General features: G+C 42.7%; 1 protein-coding gene across 1 annotated transcript in view; it reads left to right on the top strand.

The window, feature by feature from the left end:
- Positions 1-24,067, top strand: part of PHEX (phosphate regulating endopeptidase X-linked) — a 201,795-nt gene that overhangs the window by 20,969 nt on the left and 156,759 nt on the right. Inside the window, exons 4-5 of the mRNA XM_077770526.1 lie at positions 19,771-19,857; positions 20,916-21,142. Coding sequence (XP_077626652.1) covers positions 19,771-19,857; positions 20,916-21,142 — 314 coding nt within the window. The remainder of the gene's footprint in view (positions 1-19,770; positions 19,858-20,915; positions 21,143-24,067) is intronic.

Raw genomic sequence — 24,067 nt, forward strand, 5'->3', positions numbered from 1 at the left:
GGGGGGGGGGGGGGGGGGGGGGAGAGAGAGAGAGAGAGAGAGAGAGAGAGAGAGAGAGAGAGAGAATCCCAAGCAGGCTCCATGCTCAGTGCAGAGCCTGACACGGGGCTTGATCCCACAACCCTGGGATCATGACCTGAGCCAAAATCAGGAGTCAGACACTCAACGGACTGAGCCACCCAGGCACCTGGCTCAGATTATGTTTTTATCAGTGCTGCTCCAGAGCCCTGACTAGGCTATGGGATAGGTGAGCTCTCTGGAATAAATTCAAGTTGATGTCCGTGATTGAGCTCAGCAACAGAGAAAGGTCAGAGAAGACCTTTACTAAAAATAGTTCTCTACTCCCATCTCTAGTCCCCTTCTGCCCTGTTACCCTATTAGTGTTCTCTGTGGCACTTATAACCATTTGAATTACCTTGTTTGTGTACTTGTTTGCTTATTTTTCTTAACTAGGGTGCCATTTTGGGCATCACTGTGACCCAGCACCCAGCACGCACGGTGCCTGACACATAGTTGATCTTTACTAATACTTGTTAACGAGTGGAGAGAAAGACTGTGCCCTCTGTGAGTGGCTGGCTGATTCAGTGGAGAGGGGTGGCTTTCTTTTTGTTTCGTCCCCTCCATCTGTGCCTGAGGCTTTGCATGCTGTTCCAGAAGATCTGGCATGAGATCCAGACAAAACTTACCCCTGGTGGAGGGGAAGGGTAATTGTCAGTTGCTCTTCATTTGTGTTTGAGGCCTCAGGAAGGCAGGACAGGAGAATGGACCGTGAGACAGGCGAGAGCTCTTCCTGGGGCTCCCAGACTCCCTGGTAGTGTGATCATGTGTAAGTTACAGTAAAGAAAAGGAAAACTCCCAGGATGTCATTTACGGTTGGGCTCTGAAAAGCAGTTGGGATTCTGCCATTTCCTGGCTCCCTGACTGCTAGCAAATTCCTCTGAGGCTTAGTTTCTTATCTGGTGATCCTATTGCATTAATTCAATGAGGTGCATCAAAAGTCTTGCACACAGAATTCAACAAATAACATCTATTATTGTTAATTTCATGAAGATTAAATTACCATTTTGCAAGTACTTGGCGCTTAGTAGGTGCTTGAGAAATGTTAGATTCCTAGCCAAATAAAAATTACAATTTTAGTAAGAAAACTGTACCAGCATCATTAAAATAGTATGATGTAATTTTTTTCTGGAAGTCTCAACATGCCCGTAAACAAGGCAGTTGATCATAAAAGAAAAAGCCTGGAGGTGGAAACAGTAGGTTAGGACATTTGTGTGTACGTATTCCCAGCTTTTATCGCCAGACCTTGGTCGTGACCTCAAACCTGGAAGGTCCCGACAATCTGTTTGGTTGGACAACACATTGATTAGGGGAATCGGAGGTATAAATCCCACCTGCAGGAAAAGAAAGAGGAAAGGGGTGAAAATGAAGAAAAGTGTCATCTTAGGCTGTTCTAGATCCTCTTCAGATGTCACATTTTGTTGTCGTTGACACCAGTTTGCCTTTCTTCTCTTTTCTTTCCCTCCTTCCTAGGGATTCTTTTTTTTTTTTTTTTAATGTTTATTTATTTTTGAGATCCAGAGAGAGGTGGGAGAGGGGCAGAGAGAGAAGGAGACACAGAATCCGAAGCAGGCTCCAAGCTCAAAGCTGTCAGCACAGAGTCCGATGCGGGGCTTGAACCCCAGAACTCCAAGATCATGACCTGAGCCACCTAGGCGCCCCTTCCTTAGGGGATTCTTACTGACAGAAGGCTGTTGATAGAATTCCAGGAACTTGAAGGGGAAAAAATACAACTTTATTTTCACTAACCTCTGGTAAAGAACTTTACCATTTTCTTTACTTGTGAACTGTGTGTTATTGGCTGTGATACTGTTCCCAATGGAAGTCTTTTTCTGTCTTAATATAGATGTTGCAAGTATCTTGAAATATAATTTTTCTGTATCACCACTTCACAATCATAGCGGTTCTTAGACCCAATGCTAGATCTTCTTATTAAATGAGCCAATGAAGCAGCTCATATATTATGATGTCAAACAGTAAATCAACTGTTTTGTTAACTGTGTTTCAGAATAACTGGTTTCTTTTGTAAACCTGCGTTTCTTATGTGCTCAGAAACATTATTTTGAGAATGGTCCTTAGGTTTTAAGAGCCTGCCCAGGAGATGTACGGTACAAAAATGATTAAGAACTCCTGTCTGGGTAAAGGTTTCTGGGGCAGGCCTCAAGAAGGTTGAGTTCCACTGAACTCCAGCCTCTTGATGCCTCCTACTTCTAGGTGTTTAAAGCAGAGTTGGCTGTTAGGTGACCCCATGGGTCCACTCATAGATAAATCCCTGAACAGTCTACTGTCTTGAATCCCCAGGTGATGAGGACAGTACCAACAGTTCATATATGTTTATAAGGATGTGAGATGAAGCCAGAACTTTGTGTCAGTGCCATACCTTGAACTGATGACAATTCGGGCTTTATGCAATTACCTGCGCCACGGAATAAATATAGTTGAAATTAGGAAGAGCTGTCACATGCCTATTATGAAAGTGGAGAGTTAAAGATCAGTGCCCAGCTAGAGATGGTACAGCTTTTGGTGTGGTGTAGTTAAAAATACTTAAAAATCAATGCAGATGATTAAAGATAATAATACATAGAGTCTTCATTCACAAGTACACAATATGTATTGTATGAACGATCTTGCTTGTTAGCTGATCTTGAAGATGCTTACTCTTGGTTGAACTGGGAAAGGTAGATGTAGAGGGGGACTTGAGATCGGGAGATGCTGTGAATGAAGTTCCAAGGAAAAGACAGGATCCCCATAACTGGGCTTTGTTGGGAGGACGGCACGAACATGTCTCGGGGAGAGGTGACAGGAGTGAGCCGGGCCAGCGAAGATGTCGCAATTCATTTGTGAGATTTTTGACTTGCAGCGGGAAATGCTAAGGTTTGTGAGAAGTGGAGCTACAGCTTAGAAATGCCGTGCCTGCAAGTATCGACTGGACAAAGGCGCGGGGAAGCTGCTGAGGGTGTGTTGTGTAAATATTAATTTACACGTTATGAAGTTTCCTGCTAGGTGGCTTGAATGTTGTAGGAAGAAAGAAACCTTTTATTTGAGAAGATTGTTGACTAAATTTAGATTCTTTCCACTAACTAGAAGTTCTTTGGCCTGACTGATGACACAGGATGTGTGGATATGTGCATTGTGAGAAAGGGCTGTGCACCTGCCGTGACACTTCTGAGCTTGCCCACACCCAGGCCCCGTTTTGCATGGTTGGTGTGTGTAAATGTATTGTACTTAGCAGTTGTTCAGAAGGGTTGCATATTTTTTGAAAAACCGCTTCCTGAAAGACGATGACTGTTTGGAAAGGGTAGGAAAATCCTAGCTGTTTTGGTGGTAACAGTTCCAAGGTAGACCCACGTGAGCTGTGGTGGGAACGGTTCCTGAAGCTCTTCCAAGTCCCCACGTGTTCTTGCTCTTGGTTGCCACCAGCTGGAATGGTAGTGGAGCTGAGAATATGGGATTTTGTAGGAACTTCGAAGGCTCATCCAGATTTCATAGCAGAAGCAGATGACTCATATCCTGGGCCTTGAAACCTGCATCTTAAAGAAATGGGTCAGACACTTACCTTTACTATACCCCTAATAGGTCAGTGGGAAAACTTAGGCACCAGAAAAATTAAAAAGTCGCTTGCATACAAAAGTACATGGCCAAACGGAGTGGAAAATTTCACTCTTGGATCTCCAGTCTCCCTGATGAGGTGGCTTCCATTGTATTCTCCCCTTCAATTCTGAGACTATTTCAACTGCAGCTTGACGGTATGGATGGGTCGAGCATCTTTCAGATGTGGCAGAATCCTCATTTCTCTCCCAGTGTACTACTAATGGGCAAGATTTCTATGCACGGCTATGAAGTGAGCCTTTAATGATTAAAAAAAAATTCATAGGAATACATCACACTGAGAAGGGCCTAGCAGGCCAGGCACTTTATAGAGACGACTTGGTTTAATAATACCCTTAGTTGAACTCTCTAAACTGAACTGCCACCAGGTCTGTAAGATGGGAGATTTATCTGCATTTTGCAAAAGAGGAAACAGAGGCACGGAGCAGAACCATTAACTAGCCCAAGGTCACATAGTCGCTAAGCAGTAGAACTGGGATTAGAATTCAGATGGTTTGACTCTTAGCGTCTGGTAAACACCTTGAAAACTAAGAAGGTGGTATTGTCCCGTTTTACAGTTGTGAAAGTTGAGGCTTGGAGAGGTTAAGTTATTCACTCATATTCACAAATAAAGTCAATATTGGCCAAAAGAAACGTAATATGAGTCATAAATCCAAGTCACATGTAATTTTACATGTTTTAAATGTTATTTATTTTTGAAAGAAAGAGAGCAAGCAAGGGAGAGGCAAAGAGAGAGGGAGAGAGAGAATCCCAAGTAGGCTCTGCACTGTCAGAAGAGCCTGAAACTTGGGGCTTGATGTAACGAACGGTGAGGTCATGACCTGAGCCCACATAAAGAATCGGGCGCTGAACCAATTTTACGTTTTGTAAACAGCTGCCTTAAAAAAGAAAAAAGGAAACAGGTGAAATTACATGATTCTGTCTAAACCCATAGAGCCAAAGAATTATCATTTCATGTAATCAGTATAAAAACTTATTCACAAGAAATGTGACATTTGTTTGTTCCTAAGTCTTTGGAATTTGGTATGCTTCTCACACTTGAAGCACGTTTCCACATGGACCAGCCACATTTCAAGTGCTCAGTAGCAGCTTCTGTTCTGGACAGGGCCATTCTGGAATAGTGCTTCTCATTGATGGCTGTACACCAAAATCACGAGGGAGCCTAAAAACATAGATGCCTGCGTCCCATCCTTAGAGGTTTTGATGTAATTGGTCTGGGGTGCAGCCTGGCCTTCTGGATTTTTTTAAGTTTGTTTATTTTAAGAGAGAGAGGGAGAGAGAGAATCCAAAGCAGACTCCGTGCTGTCCGCACAGAGCCCAGGGTGGGGCTCAGGCTCATGAACTGTGAGATCATGACCTGAGCTGAAATCAGGTCTCAGTCGCTCAACTGGCTGAGCCACGCAGGTGCCCCTGGCCTTCTGAATTTTTAACCACTCCCCCCCACCAGGTGATTTTATTATGGAACCAAGTTTGAGAACCTTCTCAAGGGTGATAACCAAATCAACTGAGTCAAAAACTGTAGGCACTGTCTATTGGAGAAAGTTCTGCGAGTTTTCTGAACTGAGACCCATTCAGAACTACTGCTCTGGCAGTATGCTTTGCTAGTTGACATTAAAGAATGCCAGGCAATGCCCTAATTTATTAATTTCTCTCAATTTACATTTCTCAACCTTTTGTACAAGTCCCAGAAAAATGTAAGAGAAGAAAAGGGATTTCTTTTTCCCCTTGGTCTACTCACCGGTCTGGGTACACAACAGTGCAAATAAATTAAGACCTAAAGTTCCATTATTTTAATTGAAGTCAGACATGTTGGTGTCATTCTGGAACCTCTGAACTGTGGAGAAGAGGAAGTTAGGGCTTTCAAGCTGCAGGTCATTGCCAGAAGGAAACATGTCTGGTGGGGAACATGTGGGAAGTGCTGGGTGAGGAAAGCAGGCAATTGTGGCTCCCGCTGAGGTCTGAAGGCTGCACAGCCCACGGTGTGGCAGGACGCGTATGGAAGTGCTCTTGCCAGAGGCCTCGTGCCCGCCCGGCCCATCCTGAGATGTGCGTGCGACACCCAGTATTCAGGAATTGCAGTGCCTCAGCTCACCCAGGGCTTCGCTTGTCCTTCAAGTGCGTTTGGAGTCATTTGGAAAAATTTTTTTATATTGCCCTCTTTTATGTAAATCCAAACAGTCTTAAATTTCTGGACACATTTATTATTTTTCACAGTAAAAAATGCTGGGTCTGGGGCACCTGGGTGGCATTTGACTCTTGATTTTGGCTCCGGTCATGATCTCCTTTTTCGTGAGTTGGAGCCCCACATCAGACTCCGCTGACAGTGCAGCGCCTGCTTGGGACTCTCTCTTCCCTCTCTTTCTGCCACTCCCTGTTCTCACTCTCTCTCAAAAATAAATAAGCATTTAAAGAGAAAAAAAATTGCTGAGTATTCTGTAGTGGTAACACTCTAGTTACATGCAGTTTTGTTACATTTATTTGGCTTAAAATTAAGCAAGAGAACACACAAACCCTGCTGAGTCTTACATAGCCTTCACTAAATTGATACTGTGTTTCAGTGAATGGAAAATACAGTCAACTCTAAGATGCACCATTACTTCACGTATACCAACAGAGACTAAGCCATTACACGATGCCTTCTTTTCACCTCAAAGTTTTCCTTACTGAAAGAGTTCTTTTGGACCTTAATTTTTATCATACTACTCTTTTGCATTAATTGAAGAGGAAAATGCAGGCGGAAGAGATTGGTTAGAGTAGTCCTCAAACTTCTTCACAGTCCTTTTGATTTCGAGCCATCAGTGCTTTGTTTTCTCACCAAACGTCGTCTTTCCATTCATAGCAGCAGTGATTGAGCATTTCTTGAACAAATACTCCACAGTTGTCTCAGGTATTTTCCTCCAAGATTGCCTATTTGGATATGCAGTAGGTTTTCATTTCATGCCCAAATCATATTGAAATCTTTCTGAAGACATTTTAAGTGACAATTTAATGGCCATGCAACCCAACTCATTTGAAGTACCTACCATAAGAGCTCCTGGATCAGGTTCCCACACGGGCAGGCAATGGCGGCTGCATCAGGACTGGGCTTAGCTGGCAGCTGTAAGACGGATTCCCATTTCAGAGATGTTAAGATGTAACAAAAAAATGTGCTTCTGAGAACTGATGAAATAGGGCATATCAATTATATATCTGATAATCCAGGCTCCCGGACTGCTTGTCATGTCCACCTTGTTTATGTACTTTAAACAATACTCAGTGAGGAACGCCTGGGTGGCTTAGTCAGTCAGGCATCTGACTTTGGTTTAGGTCATGATCTCCTGGTTCATGGGTTTGAGCCCCACATCTGGGTCTGTGCTGATAGCTCAGAGCCTGGAGCCTGCTTTGGATTCTGTCTCCCTCGTTCTCCGCCCCAACCCTGCTGCTGTTCTCTCTCTCTCTCTCGCTCGCTCGCTCTCTCACTCGCTCACTCTCTCTTGCTGTCTTGTTCTCTCTGTCTCAAAAATAGACACTAAAAAAGATGAAAAACCAGTAAACAGTGCTCAGTGACACTGGCATGCTCTTCCCTCCTCTGCATTCCTCAGTTTTCATGCACAATGGTGTGTAAGCAAACTCCCTCACTTCTTTCTTCCCCTCTCGTGTTCAGCTACAAAGCTGGACTTTAACGCTGTTTTTCGCAGCCTTTAATGTGTACGTGAATCACCTGGGAATCTTGTTAAAAAGTGAAGATTATGATTCTGTAGGTCTGAGAAGGGACCCAAAGGTCTGCATTTCTGAGAAGTTCTCAGGTGATGCCCACACTGCTGGTCTAGGGACGACGTGTTGGGTAGCCAGGCTTTGCTGCATCTAAGGACACAGCATGTGACTGGAGAAATTCAGTACATCTCCAGAGTGCATGGGTGGTTTTGCTTTTCCTCCCTTCATACTACCATCTTGATGAAAACCTGTATAGTACAAATGTCATTATGTTGGGTAAATACAAAGATTTGCTGTGCATACAGGGTGTTTGTATGTACTGTTTTAGGATTCAGGGAAGGAGATTTCTTCCCCTTAGTTTGTTTTCTGAAAGATATGTTCAGTTTGTTTTCCCTTGCCTTCCTCCTCAGAAAACTTGAATTTATTAGGAAATCTGCATGTAGTTACAGATTAATAACCTAACCATTAATACCACATTAGTTCATTGTGATTAATAGCATCTCTGTGAATGCTTAATGAATTAATAATGATGGACTATTTGCTTTCAAGTGTCAAGAGAACATTCCATGTAAAAAGGCACTATCCAAAACAGGAAAATTAATTATAGGCTGGTTGGAGAATAGCTTGTCACAAATAAGAAATGTTTGTTTGGAAAGGCTCGCTGGTGTTCACATTTATACAGTGAGAGGTATTTTTATTTTATTTTTTATTTTTTATTTTTTACAAATAGTTTATTGTCAAATTAGTTTCCACATAACACTCAGTGCTCATCCCCACAAGTGTCCTCCTCCATGCCCATNCCCCTTGTTCCTCCGTCAAGTTCCTCCTAATCCTCCTATACCTGCAAACATATGATATTTGTCCTTCTCTGCCTGACTTATTTCGCTCAGCATTACACCCAGTGAGAGGTATTTTTAAAACCTGTATGGACCTTTTAATTTAGAAAATGCGAAGGGGATTTGATTTTCATCAGTAGTTAGATGGGCGTGGGAACTGATATGTCTGAGAGAAACCCACACGAATATGTACCTGTATACTCACAAGTTTGCTTCCTACGGTGGTCATTTAGATGAAGCTCCACATGGAACCACTTCTGCTACCTGCTGTCTATTCTGAATTCATAAGTTCACTTCCCCAAGGCCCAAGCATTTCTTGTTACTAATTTTATTCCGTTAGCCTGTCATTTGTTTTCTCTCTGGTTCCTCACTCTAATTTGGTGCTGTTGGCCATCATTGTTTATTTTTGTCTTTGCCCTACATCCGAGGAAGCAAAGGTCGGGGAAATTATGTGACTTGCCCAAACCAATCCAGCCATATAATTTGTCCCCCACAGATTATGGGTCTAACATTTCAAATGTCTCCAATTTTAACCCAGGCGGAAAGAGCTGCGTGAGCAGAGGCTTTGTCCAGCTGGTGCCTTTGAGGAAACCCAAGAAGCCCAGTGTGATTGGAGCTCAGAGTTGGAAGGGAAAAATGGACAAAAGATAGGACTGAAGAGAAAGGAGGGGCCGGAGCATGCGGGCCTCCTAGGCTTTCCCCTCTGTCGTCGGACACTGGGAGGCCATTTGTAAATGTCACGTTGAGGGGCGTGATGGGTTTTGCCAGAGCGTACTGGCTGCGTGCGGAGAATGACTTGAAGGAGGGAGTGGGTGTACGGAGATGAGTTCAGAAGGCCCCATCGTGCTGTCCTGTTTTCTAGCTTGGGATCCAGATGAAGGTAGAGCTGTCTTCCTTGTTACAGAAGACTCCAAGCATTACTGGGTATTATTTTCTCTGTGTTCTCTTCAGGTCAGCATGAAGGGGTCTTTGTCTCTTCTCTGTAGCCCCTGGTTTCTTTGAACTTGGAAATGAATGTGCTTTGCCAAGCACCTTGGGTCCCCCGGTAGAATCTGCTGCGGAAGCCACAGCAGCAGCCGGTGGGCATGGAAGTTGTCTGTCTTCCTACCAGCCCTTCTGCCCCTTTGTCTGGTGCCGAAGGTGCTGTTGTTTCCCCTCTTTGGGACAGAGCAGGGAGGAGAGCCCCGTTCCTAAGCCCTCCCTGTTAGAAACCCCATCTAAGGAGGACAGCTCTTCTGGACCACACGCTGTAGTTTGAACGGCCAGGAATAGAGCCTCTGCTACTCTCACCTCCTCATGGAAGGTGGGAGTGAAGACGGCTTGGTTGGGAAGTGGCTTTTGAAACCGATGTTTACAGTGTTTTGCTGCCACTTTCACAGATGAGGGAGGAGTTGTGAAGTCTGGAGCTCCGATTTTTTTGGGATTTAAGGGATGCAGTATTTCTCCCACTCTTCCTTGCTGTAGGGTGTGGTATAAGCGAGCGTTGAAAATAGATGTCCTGTATTTTATTCACTTTGGAAGTTGTTCTGGCATTGTGTCGTTTTTTTTTTTCTTTTTTCTTTTTCTCTTGAACTAGTGAATCAGCCCTCACCTCAAACTGCCCTGTTGCATTTCATCTTTGAGGAAGGAACTTTTAAAGCTAGACTTTGCAGAACCGAGAAACTAACTTGAACCTAAATGGGCCAGTATGAGGAGAGCATCTCTGGAACGGAACAGAGTAGTGCTTGTTGACGCTTAATGAAGATGGAGCTATGGAGTGAGGGAATCAGCAGTGACCTTGCGTGGGATGGGGAATGGAGGAGGGCATGTGGGCTGGTGATGTTTTCTGGTATCACAGACCTCAAGAAGGACTGGTGATAATTGTCAACTATACCTCAGTAAAGTTGGGGTAAGTAAAGGAGGTCTGGTGAGTGCTCTTGGTTCTCAAGGCATGTTCCCTCAACCTGTAACATGGGCATAACCTGGGAACTTGTTAGAAGTGCAAATTTTGGGGCCCTACCCCAGACCTACTAAATTAGACAGTCTGGGGGCGGACCCAGCCCTCAGTGTTTTAATAAGCCCTTCCAATGATTCTGCTGCAGGTCATGTTTGGACGCTACTGGTTTTGACTAGGGCATAATGTGAAGTCGTGCCTTAGGGACCAAGTAATTTTGTCCTGCCCTAACCTTACCATGCCTCCCACCCCTGGGTTGCTGCCTTAAGAGTGTGTCTCCTTGGTCACAAATATGGTCATAGGGCAAAGTGGGTAGATGGCTCAGCACAGAGTCAATCCACCACTGCAGAAACATGTCTTGATGTAACCAGGGAAGGCCTTTCTTCCTGGTAAGGTCGAGAGATCTGTCCAGGTCCGTGAGGGCATTGCTGCCTCTGGATTACACACTTGGGGGCCTTGTTCTCACACACAAAAGTAACTTGTGGAGTTTTACTTGGTACCTGACGGTTGAGGAATTAGAGACCTAAGCCCAAATCAAAGCTCTAACCTTTACTGCCTGAGTTTCCTTGGACACGTTCTTAAGGTGTTTTTTTGAGCAGAATGGGATCAGTGATACATGCTTCTGAGGGTTGGTGGGAAGTAAATTGAGATCATGTACAGTACACTTAGCACAGAGCAGGTGCTTAATAAATGAATGCTGTCACCACTGGGTCCTTGGATATCACAGGACTCCTCGGGAAGGACCCATGCAGGGGGTATAGAACCATACGTGGCCTTTCCCTTGTGATATTAAGATGGTAGAAACAGGTAGGACAGAATACATAATTTGGGTTTTTACTATAGGAGAAAAAAACCTGATGATGGATTTTAGTGACTTTAAATTCACACAGGCCTTAGATTGAGTTATCTGCTAAGGTACAAATGATCTAAATAGGAAAGCTATTTTTTGAGTTAAAATATCATATTGGCAGATGCGTTTTAATTCTGTGCTGTCAAAGACTAGTGTTAAAATTTAGTTTAAATCATTTTGAGGTGTAGCCCTGATAAGTGTAATCCTCATAAATTCACTTATAAGTGAACATAATAAAAGAGTACCTTGTATTAGACTTTTGTAATGTCTGAATTGATTTTGTTATGGGCAAAGAGGTCTTTTGTATTAAATGGGGGGGGGGAGTATTTTTATGTTGTTTGGTAAGCCCTGATTTAGATTGATGAGTTAGAGGGTTTTAGTGCCCCTAAAACAATCCCTGACTTTTCTTAAGCTGATGCCAGCCAGCAATGATCATTCAGAAGATGCTCATAAAAAAGGAACAGAGGAAAGGATTCTGACAGATTCTCTGCCTATATTTGGATGGGAGTTTCCCAAAAGAATGAGAAATATCAGTTCTTACTGCCTTTTCAGTGTGTCAGAAAGACTCAGGTAATGCCATGCTTGACTGACTGTGGGCGGAGGAACTGCCAAGTTGAGTGTCACCCCATTTGTGTGCAGACATGAGGGTTATGGGATCCACAGACCATGACTTCGTTAACTTGAATTTTATTTTTTAATGAGAATAACAACGGGCTTTGCAAGCCAATGTAGAATCTCCAGGTCCACCTGCGTAAGAGCTGAATACCCACACAGTGTGGGTTAGAAAAATGAAATTTCTCTGTACGGTAAATAAACCGCGGAGCCTGGAAACCACATTGAAGTCTGTAGCCTGGAAAATCAGCAAGGACTAAAAATAGTAAAAATAGCAACATTCAACCGTGGACCATCCCAAGGTGGTTTTTAAGTACCACCAAACAAGAAACCAGGTCATGATATGATAGATGTAAAAATATATATTTATTTCTAGAGAACGTTCTGTTTCTTACCTAGGTGTGGGAGGGCACACCTTTCCTTAAATGTGAGGTTGGCCTTCCAGAGTTTTGGTTTTTCCTTTTGTGTCCTTTAACTAGAATTAAGAGGACACTCCCCTTGATTTCTAAGGGAGAAATGTTGGCATAATTGATCATGAGACTGAGAATTCATCTAGAAAGCATGTAACATGAAGGTTTGAGAATGCAGTTACTGTTCGCTTTAAGCAGATCAGGCAGACAGCTTTGGTGCCTTAGCAAGTTGCTAGTGGATCCCCTTTAGAACAAGCACATAGAAGGGTTGCAGTGTTGGGAGAACACAAAGGAGCGTGTTTTGACAGAGCTCCAGTGCTCTTGAGCTACCTCATCCAGATGGCATCAGCTCAGCACTGAAGTTCTTGGTAGGTATTTGTTCATAAGCCTAAAACTTTGTGCTTGTGAAAAATTTGAAAACGGTATGAGATGAAAGGTCCTAACTGTTGCAGAAACTTCAAGTGCCTGGCCTGGGCTGCATGTGACTGTTTTGAGCTCTTGACTTGCCAAGTTTTCAGGAGTCTTGTCCTTCCTGGAGAATTCTCTTTTACCATTCCAGAGCCCTCAATAAAGACCTTGTCTGAGCAGAAGTGAGTTGAGTGAGTAGGACTGGTCATCCTGTGTCAGCTTGTCAGCTTAAAGGAAGTGAATGCCAACCAAGTGTTTGCCCCCAGATGAAAGACCAGGGAAGTGGAAGGGCATGATTAAGCTGAGACCATTGGTCTGATGAGACTTGGGCATCCTAAAAACTGGTGGTCATGAAAACCGATGAATGAAGTCTTGGATTGTATTGCATGATACAGACACTGGGATGTGAGAAAAGATTATGAGTGTACGTGTACTTAGGACATTGTTGATTATACCCATCAATAACAAACGAAGTCCAACTTCTCACGGTTCGTTTTCTGTTGGATGAACAACTCCCAGACTTAACTTTTTCAGTAACTCAGCTCTGCAAATGTGGACTGAGAACCAACCATGCCAAGCAGTAGGCCCTGAGTGCTCCAGGAATAATGTGGCCCAGCCCCTGCCCCACAGAGACTCTTCAGTTTCATGGAGAATAGCAATTGTCAATGCTCATTTTATGTACCAAAATTACTTTGTATGTGACAGTACTTGGGGCCAAATACCAAAAATAGCTTCCTCATTAAAATCCTCCCTTTAGTTGTCCCCTATGAAGCCAGGCTTGTATTCTCAAGGCATGGCTGTTCACACTGTGGGCAGGAACTAATGCTACATGGACTGTAGATCTAAAGATGAAACAACAAGGGTTCTTCAAAAAAAAAAATAAGAGTATCTTCATGACCTTGGGGCAGGCAAAGGTTTCTTAAGTGAGACACAGAATATACTAACCATAGACAGAAAAAATAGGGACCTTGGACTGTATTAAAAGAATTTTTGTTCCTTACATGATGGCATTAAGAAAATGAAGCTGATTGGAGCACTTGGGTGGCTCGGTTGGTTGAGTGACCAACTCTAGATTTCAGCTCCGGTCATGTTCCCAGAGTCCTGGGGTCGAGCCTTGTGTCGGGCTCTGCACTGAGTGTGGAGGCTGCTTGGAATTCTGTCTCTCCCCCTCTGCCCCCTCCTCTAGTCACACTCTCTCTCTTAAAAAAAATTTTTTTTTTAATAGAAAAAACCCCGAAGCTGATTGGGAGATTTTGCAATACAAATATTTAACCAAGGACTTGGTGTAGAATATATGAAGAAATTCTAGAAATCAGTAAGAGAATGATAGATTACCCATTAAAAGTAGGGGACAGAGACTTGAGTAAGCACTTCCCTAAAGAGGGTATTTGTTGTCTTGATCAGAAGTAGTGACTGGAAGGGAGCACAAGGGACTTCTGGGGCACTGGTTGTTACATTGGTTACAAGGGTGTGTTTACTTTGTGAAAGTCCTTCAAATTATGATCAGTGTAGTTTTCTGTGTGTATGTAATCATTTCACTGGAAATGTATATATCAAAAAATGCCTTGTTGTTGAAGAGGAATGTGAGCAAAATATTTTCATAGGTTAATGCTGACTGCAGAATATCCGTCATCGTGGAGCATCGCCTCTACTGTGGAAGCAAAGTAAGCACTGAACGAGGTGGCTAGGGCCGCTACAGTTTGTGCAACAGTTCTGCACACAGAATGGCAGTGTCTTGTGTTAGCATGTGGCCTTTGGCTATCAATATCCTGAGAAGGGAAGAGGAAAACGCATTTATGGAAAAGCACAAGAAACCAGCTTGCTTACAGTTTTGTAAATGGCTGACTCAGACTATAATCCGGTTTAAGCCACCATTGATTGATCACTTAGGTGATATCGGAACATTGATATCGGGAGTTCCTTTGCATTGAAATGTTTGATCGTCCCTGCAATCCTGGGAGGTAGGCACTATTATCTTTCAGATTTACAGTTGGAGAGACTGCAGCTTAGGTTAAATTACTTGCCCGGTTCCAGCTAGAAAGAAGCAGCAACTGCAACCACCAAAGTGGTTTCTTCGGTGTGCGTTGAAAGCCCACCCACTTGACATGTCTATTTTGGCTTTTTTTGAAAAAGCAATTTTACTTGATGAAGGTTAATGAGAAGAAAAAATATGTAATATGTGTTACGTTCAAATTTGATGATCAGAAGCACTTTGAAACCAACTTGAAAGTCTGAGGTTTGTTGTGCTGTAGGGTTTTATGAACTGGAGTTTCCAGTTTCTGTCCTAACATGGTTAGGAATACACGCAAGGGGGTGAGGATAGAAAAATCATTTGAGAAACAACACCAATTATGATGGGAACGCCCTTGTATGGGTGACCCAGGAGCCCTTCTCACTGCTTTAGGGGCATTTTAATAACCTGAGTAAGTGCCTTTGATAGGCAGGCTTTGTTTTCTGCTCATTAATTACTCTCCAGGCTAGACTTTATTCCTCTTACTGTTAATTCAAATAGAAAGATACATAAAATGAATGCTGCCAACTGATTGCCACCACTGCCTGCATATCCATGCTTTCCTGCCTGCTTGGGCATGAGGAGGAGAGGAGAAGGGAAGCTGTGTGACAGGTAACCTGTGATAGCTACATTTGTTTTATTTTATTTTATTTTTTATCATTATTAAAAAATGTGTTTTTGCTTTAGTTTTTTAAATTTACATCCAAGTTAGTTAGCATATGGTGCAACAATGATTTCAGGAGTACATTCCTTCATGCCCCATTTAGCCCATCCCCCCTCCCACGACCCCTCCAGTAACCCTCTGTTCTCCATATTTAAGAGTCTCTTATGTTTTTGCCCCCTCCCTATTTTTATTTTACTTTTGTTTCCCTTCCCTTATGTTTATCTGTTTTGTATCTTAAAGTCCTCATATGAGTGAAGTCACATGATATTTGTGACACGTACAGGCATACCTCACTTTATTACAGTTCCTTTGTTGGGTTGGGCAGAGCTTGCATTTTTTAAAAACATTGCAAGGTTGCCACAAACTTTCATTGAGCAAGTCTATTTGGTGCCATTTTTTCCAACGGCATTTGCTTCCTTTGAGTCTGTGTCACACATTGAAATATTTCAAACCTATTCATTACTCTTAGATTTGTTATGGTGATCTGTGATCACTGAGCTTTGATGTTACTGTTGTAATTGTTTGGGGGCATCACAAACCATATAAGATGGCAAACTTATTGATAAGTGTTGTGTGCGTTCTGGCTGCTCCACCAACTGGCCGTCCGCCCATCTTGCTCTCCTCAGGCCTCCTTGTTCCGAGACACAGCAATATTGAAATCAGGCCAATTAATAACCCTACAGTGTCCTGTGAGTGTTCAAGTGAAAGGAAGAGTCCTAGGTCTCTCACTTTCAATAAAAAGTTAGAAATGATGAAGCTTAGTGAGGAAGGTATGTTGAAAACTAGGCCTGTTGCACCAAACAGGTAGCCAGGTTGTGAATGCAAAGGAAATGTTCCTTAAGGAAATGAAAAGTGCTCCTCCGGTGAACACACAAATGATCAGAAGGCCGAACAGCCTTATTACTGATATGGCGAAAGTTTGAATGGTCTGGATGGAAAATCAAACCAGCCACAATATACATACCCTTAAGTCAAAGCCTAATGCAGAGTGAGGACCTAACTCCCTTCAATTCTATGAAGACTGAGAGAGATGAGGAAGCCGCCGGAGAAAAGTTGGAAACTAGCAGAGGTTGGTTCATGAGGTTTGAGGAAAGAACCTGTTTCCATAAGACAGGTGAAGCAGCGTTATCCAGATATCCAAGTTAACCAGGAGATCTAGCTAAGGTAATTCATGAAGATGACTACACTAAACACATTTTCAGTGTAGATGGAATAGCCTTATTTGGAAGAAGATGCCATCTAGGACTTGCATAGCTAGAGAGGAGAAGTCAGTGCCTGGCTTCAAAGCTTCAAAGGACAGGCTGACTCTCTTGTTAGGGGCTAATGCAGCTGGTGACTTGAAGTTGAAGCCATTGCTCATTTACCATTCTGAAAGTTCTAAGGCCCTTAAGGATTATGTTAAATCTACTCTGCCCATGCTCCCTAAATAGAACAGCAAAGCCCAGATGACAGCACATCTGTGCACAACATAGTTTAGTATTTTAAACCCACTGTTGAGACCTACAGCTCAGAAAAAAATATGACTGTTCATTGACAGTGCACCTGGTCATCCAAGAGCTCTGATGGAGATGCACTGTGGGATAATGTTGTTGTCATGTCTGCTAACACAACATCCACTCTGCAGTCCATGGATCAAGGAGTCATTGTGTCTTTTGAAGTGTTATCATTTAAGAAATACGTTTCATGAGGCTGTAGCTGCTGTAGATGGTGATTCCTGTGATGAATCTGGGGACAGTAAATAGAAATCCTCCTGGAAAGGGTTCACCATTCTAGATGACGTTAAGAACATTCAGGATTCGTGGGAGGAGGTCAAAATGCCACCATTTGCAGCAGTCTGAAAGAAGCTGATTCCAACCCTCATGGGTGACTTTGAGGGTTTCAAGATTTCAAGGGAGGAAGTAATTTCTAATGTGGCAAAAATAGCAAGAAAAGTGGAAGCGAAAGTGGAGCCTGAGGGTGTGACTGAATTGCTGCCGTCTCATGATTAAACTCGAATAGATGGGGAATTCTTTCTTATGGATGAGCAGAGAAAGTGGTTTCTTGAGATGGAATCCACTCCTGGCAAAGACCCTGTGAAGATCGTTGAAATAAATACCAAGGATTTAGAATATTACAGTAACTTAGTTGATGAGCAGCGGGAGGGTTTGAGAGGACTGACTCTAATTTTGGAAGTTCTGCTCTGGATGAAATGCCATCAAACAGCATCGCATGCTACAGAGAAATCATTCCTGAAAGGAAGTGTCAATCTATGTGGCGTGCTTCATTGTTGTCTCATTTTAAGAAATTACCACAGCCACCCTAGCCTTCAGCAACCACCAGCCTGATTTGTCAGGAGCCCTCAACGTGGAGGCAAGGTCCTCCACCAGCAAAACGTTGTAACTTGTTGAAAGCTCACATGGTGGTTAGCATTTTGTAGCAAAAAGTATTTTTTTTAATTAAGGCATTGCATTTTTTAAAAAAAGACAGAATGCTTTTGTGGAGGTGCCTGGGTGGCTCAGTTGGTTGAGTGTCTGACTCTTGATTTTGGCTTGGGTCATGATCCCAGGCTCATGAGATTGAGCCCCACATTGGCTCCGTGCTGAGTGTGGAGCCTGCTTAAGATTNTCTCTCTCTCTAAAACAAACAAACAAACAAAACATAGTGCTATTGCACACTTAATAGACTCTAGTGTAAACATAACTTTTGTATGCACTGGGAAGCCAAAAATTTAATCTGACTTGCTTTATTGCAATATTCACTTTATTGCAATAGTCTGCGACCCAATCCACAATATCTCTGGGATATGTCTGAATAAATTACTGATATTTGTGCGCAGTTAGGGTTTTGGGAATGCCCTACTTAGCATTGCATGTCCTCTTTTTCCCTTCTTGTGATACACAGACTGCCTTGGGTGCACATCCAGGCATATGTTTAATGCTTTGAATTCTTTTGCTCCCGTGGCTTGTTTTTGGTCCTTCGGGCATTCTTGTTTGCAGTCTGTGGAGTGTTTATAGCATCGGAATAACATCATGTCCCTAAATGGAATTTGGATTAGTTACTTTCAAATGTGTCTCCCCAACAGTCCAGTGACTGTGGAAGTAATACAGTGGAGAGGCACATGATCTGATTTGAATAGAAATATATGTGGATATGGTTTTAGAGCTTTCTGTTCATTAAAAAAACAATCTCCCTTCTTTTTCCTTGGGGCTAGTTATCCTGATTTTATTGCTATGATAACACACAAGAAAGAAACACGACACAAGTTGAAATAATTGAAAACGGCCACATCCAAGTCAGTTTATTTTATTCGAATCCATGTAGTTATATGGACTTGTTCGATGTACAGGTGCTAATAAAAAACTGGACATGAGCTCTGGATTGCATTTTTTCCCCAGAAAGGTAGAACTCTTTTTCTTTTAACTGCTTATTTATCTTTGAGGGAGAGCACGGGCACAGGTGGTGGAGGTGGGGAGAGAGAGAGAGAGAGCGAGACACAGAATGTGAAGCAGTCTCTGGGCTCTGAGCTGTCGCAACAGAGCCTTATGTGGGGCTCGATCTCACAAACTGTGAGATCATGAACTGAGCCAAAGTCGGACACTCACCTGACTGAGCCACCCAGGTGCCCCCAGAAAGGTAGAACTTCTAGTTTAGAAGTAAAGATTCCTCTTCAGGGAATATGTAGTAATTTATTAATTTGATTAGCACTCTACATTGTGTCTTGAAGCTATTCAGAGTGCTGTGGGAGCATCTGTTGTGTCATCATTTGGAGGCTGCTAGGTTGTTTCAGAAATAAACTCCAAATGCCTTGACAACGGCAGTTTGATGCTTGATGTAGGCAGTAACATGGTGCTGCATGGGGATTCTTCATTTTGGCTTCATGTAGGAAAATTAATACTCTAAAGTGCATCCAAGGTGTGTTTTGGGGGAGAGGGTAGTTTTTATTGAGTCTTGGCTTCCGTCCTCTATTTAATAGTGACAGCTGTCATTTTTCACCTTCAAAAAATAGCATCACTGATTTTATAAATAGCAAATCATTTTCTGGGTGGGCTCAGGTCTGTGCTGGCAACCATTTTATACACATGACCTAATTTAAATGGCCAGACTTTGCATGTATAAATGGACAAGTTTTCAGGCAATTTGGGTAGGCCTTCCAATCTTGCCTCTCTGTTTCCTGTCTAAACAACTTCTTCCATGTCCACAGCATGTTTATGCAACATTGAATAACACTTCTAATGGGAAATTTCTTCCAGGTGACCTCCCTGAGAGGCTGGGCTGTGAAGAAATCTTAAGAAACCCGACCCTGATGAAATTGCCTCCTTTGAGGATATTACCCTTACCCGGTGTAGAAAGAAGGAACAGAATTCAGTTATTTTTGGTTCTTGAATAAATGAATTCTGTTTCTTTTTGTGGAGGTGGCAGAAAACATTAACCCCTGCAGCAGGTCCAGTCTCAGTTGGAAAGTGCACTTTTGGTTTCTGTGAATTAGGAGAACCATGGAAAAAACAGTGTTAAATTTTATTTTTTATTTGCACCGCAAGCAACTTGGACTCGGTTCTGCCATCTGTATATCTCTTATAGATGTGTCTTTTGCAGGGCTGTCTGCCTTTACATTTAATTTTCTGGAGGCTGGGACTGTGGTTATCAGATGACCCCTAACTCGGCACCATGTGTGGGTGGATACTAATGAACCCTTTCTTAACCTTCCTAGCACTTTTGGAGAAATCTATCAGTAGAAGGCGGGACACCGAAGCCATTCAGAAAGCCAAAATCCTTTATTCATCTTGCATGAATGAGAGTGAGTAACAAAGACAATAAATAAAATATTTACCACCCTGTTCTTCAAAGATCCTATTAATGTTTAAAGATATTATTTAAGGGCAAAGAACTACTAAGAATTAGATTAATGTTTCAAAGTCGTGTTTGAGGAAAGGAACAATTCTCAGGGACTGGATTTTGAGTATCCCAGCCTTAATGTTCCGTTGCTGGCTTTATGGGGAAAATAGGAAAAGAATTTTATTTCTATGGCTTGGATTCTTTAGGTATCAAGTATGCCATGAGAAACTTGTGTAGGGTCAGAAGGGCAAACCCCACTTTATATGGTGTAGAAATAAGAATCCAGAGGCCGGGTCTGGTCTGTGAAGGAGCCTGGGAGAAGAGGGCATTTGGGAGTATTGCTCTATCCCATAGAGCCTTACTGGGGCCCCAGAAAATCCAGATTCCCAGGTGGGCCGGGCTCCTCCTGCTTTTCCATCAGCCTGATAAGCATCTTAGGTGGGTGTGTTAGGCCTGTCTTGGCATCTTGGGTCTGAGTGGGCTTAAGGTGAGAGTTGCCATTTTATCTGGTGTGCTTTCTCAAGACCACTGCAGGAAGAAGCCAGGGCCTGTGGGAAGCGTTCTAGCTTGTTTAGGATTTGAGATATTTGATGAGCTAGAAGAGGGCGCTAAAAGATGACGAGGGAGTCTTGAAGCATTAATGCATGTGTACTGGGGAGGGGTTGGTTTTACCAAGCAGTTTCCTTTACTTTGGGTGGTTCCTTAGATTTCCGGAATATTCTCAGCCTAATAGTATCACTCATTGGGCTGTAGTGAGTCCGTCTTTTATTGTCAGGAATCCCAGCAGGTTCTCTAGTCTGCTTTCCTGGCAAGAACTTCCAGCTTACACCGTCACACTGAAGTGTGAACCATAGGTAGTCCTGTCTCTGTGGCCAGGCTCGATCTACCACACCTCCCGCAAACAGCTGAAATGCCAAGTCGGGACCTTATGGGAGTTTTCTCTTGAGAAGATACACTTGCCTTTTATTTGGTGATCCTGTTTGCAGTTCTAACTCTTCTTTCATATCTGCTCCCTTCCAGAAGCGATCGAAAGAGCAGATGCCAAACCATTGCTCCACATCCTGCGGCATTCACCTTTCCGCTGGCCTGTGCTCGAGTCTAATATTGGTCCTGAGGGGGTGTGGTCCGAGAGAAAGTTCAGTCTTTTGCATACCCTTGCAACATTTCGTGGCCAGTACAGCAATTCTGTGTTCATCCGACTGTATGTGTCCCCTGATGACAAGGCATCCAGTGACCATATCTTGAAGGTATAGTGAGCATTTGTTCATCCTGTTTGTTCAGTTCATGGTTAGCTTTTTGGGGTGTCTTCCTAGGGAAAGAGACTCCTAGCACCTTAGTGAAATTCTCAGATAGCAATTCTGTTAACTATTAGGATCTGTGTATGATAGTCCCCTTCCTCCCAGATTTGCAGAGTGTAAACCAGGAACGAAGCAGTTTTGTCTGCCTTTCAGGAAACTTGTGAGTGAGTTTCAAGTCCTCTCTGATCTGGCCCTCAAATATCTACTCTGAGCATGTGTGGGGCCCCTAAATTCCAGTGGGGAGCAAGCTGCAAAGACTCGGGGAACTCTGCTCCTCCCCTCCCCTCCCCTCTCATTATCCTGACAACGGAGAGCACATGCCATGAGTCTTTGTTCGTCTTTCCCTAACACAGTTCTTGCAGGCACGTCTAAAATTGCATTGTCAAGTTCAGCCTGACTCTCCCTTCTTTCATTTCAAAAGAAAGAAAAACTTGTTCTGTTCTAAGTGTTTGGTTGTGTTTTCTGTTGGGAGAGGAAGCATCCCTTCCATGAAGGAGTGGGCCAGGCAGATCTACCTTGAGGTAGACTATCACATTGGTAAAATTGGGAGTGTCCGAAAACTACCAACAGAGAAAGACTCCTCAGTAAAACAGCTTGGCAAGGCTTCAAATAACATTTCTTAAATTCTTTTGTGTTTTGACCCTGCTATATTTTTTGTTTCCACAGCTACTTTGACTAATAATGAAGATTTTATTGAATCCCTGATTATTTTCCTTCCAGTTCTGTCCGTTGTCAAACCAGAAGAATATTGGTGATATAATGATGATCAAACTTTAGAAGTATTAAATCTTTAGAGTGTGTTACCTTCTTTGGTTGAAAGTCAACTTTTAAAAATCCACACTCTACATTTTTTTTATACCAAGGGGCTGGCTTTTTTTTTTTTTTTTTTCCCTCCTGTGAAGGATCAGATAGTAAATACATTAGGCTCTGTGGGTCATATGGTCTCTGTCTCACCTACTCAGTTCTGCTGTCGTATCTGGGAAAGCGGCCATAGACAGTATATACGTGAATGGGTGTGGTTGTGGGACAGGCTGGCTGGCAGGCTCTGGTCTGCCCAGCTATAGTTTAGACAATGGAAGTCTCAATAAATCTCTAGTCACTGGCAGAATTCCCATCTACTCGGGAGGAAATTCTTAGTTCCAGGGACAGCTGTACTTCCATGCTGGGTGAAGGAACAGGACCGTGGCACCGAGACACGTGCTGATGCTGTCCGGATGCGACGTGCTATGCAGGATGCAAGGCACAGTGAGGTTACATAGCGGTCCAGGTGACCTCTGTATTCGGATAGATTCCTTACTTTAAAAACCAACCAACCAGGTCTCAGGGCTGTTTTTCTTCATTCCAGAACTATTATGATATCCTTTCAGACACCTTAAGTGGTATTTTGAAGTTAGATGGAGACTTTCAAACTGAAGTGTATATGCACTCTGTTGGGTGATAGAAGATCTTGATTCACACAGATAAATGTAGTTACAAATGGTAAGCATTATTCCCCAGTTTCTGGACCTAGTCTAAGAATGTATTTCCTTAAGCATTGTATTGTGGAAAATAATACAAAAATAAAAAGTATACCAAAATCCCATGTACTCGTGAGCCCAGCTTCAACAACTGGCAACTTTTGGCTGTTCTTGTTTTGTGGAGGAGGCTGGAGTATTTCATAGCAAATCCAAAATTAATGTCATTGCACTGGTGGATCAGTGCTTATCGAATGGAAAGACTATTATCACAAACAAAGTAATCACACTTCCATAATTAACATCTAACAATTGGTTAATTTTCAGTTTTCCTGATTGTCTCAAACATTTCCTTTAAACAAATTAAGCAGGTGGTCTTTGATTCAGGTTACAAATAGGAATCTCACGTGAATTTGGTTGATATGTCTCTGTTCATCTACAACAATGTAGATCTGACCGATTTCAGGGTAAACTAATAGTTGATGAGGGAAAATCCTTGTGTATAGGAGAATCACAGCTTAAGAAATGCAGGAGAAAGAATAGAATTAGAAAGTTACTGTTTTAAAACATTTCTAATGAGAATAAAGGATCAAGGCAGCTATCATCAATAGCTGAGGAGAACCATTAGGCCAGTGGTTGATGGGGGAATTCACGATAGATCACACTGACACCAAATGAACTCAAACATCAATGGTAGCCTTGCTAAAAGTGGGGCAACCAGATTCTGTGTGCCTTCCAGTACCAGGCAGTGGGAAGAATACACTGTCACCCATGATGTCTTGCCAAAAGAAAAGAAAAAAAAAATGAAGTTGGATCTCATCAAGCCTCTAGTTTTAATATCAGCTTACAGGAAACATGGGGAATAGAAGAACGTGGCACCCAATTTTTAACAGCCTGCCTTGCATACTTAATATTCAATGAAATGGATCCTGGAAACTCTGGACTGTCAGTGAATAGACTAGTCTCCAGATATGAGGAGGCACTCATGGCCTTACTGCTGCTCTCCTTTGCCAAGATGGTAACAGTTCCAAACTGAGGCGTTTGATCATGGCTTGGTATTTGAATGCAGGGGTACGTTTGCTTTAGTTATGTCCCTGTTTGTACTATTTGTGTGAATAGTCACACACTTGAATGAACAAAACAGAGCTCCAGTCTTTGTAATTGTGACACAGTTAAAAGAAGTTCAAGCTGTGTCTTGATAGGGTAGGAGAAGGTTTCTTCTGAGATTTGCGTAAAACCCAACGAACCTGACAACAAAGATTACTGTATTGGTAGCAGCTAGTGTTGTAGAATTTTATTAGAAATGATTAAAAGTATAAAAATTTTGATTAAATATTTGGAGCCTCTGGAGCACTTTTTTTTCAAGTTTATTTATTTTGAGAGAAGAAGAGACAGTGTGAGTGGGGGAGGGGCAGAGAGC

Source organism: Crocuta crocuta, unplaced genomic scaffold, assembly GCF_008692635.1.
Source record: "Crocuta crocuta isolate KB4526 unplaced genomic scaffold, BGI_CrCroc_1.0 scaffold488, whole genome shotgun sequence".
Lineage (NCBI taxonomy): Eukaryota > Metazoa > Chordata > Mammalia > Carnivora > Hyaenidae > Crocuta > Crocuta crocuta.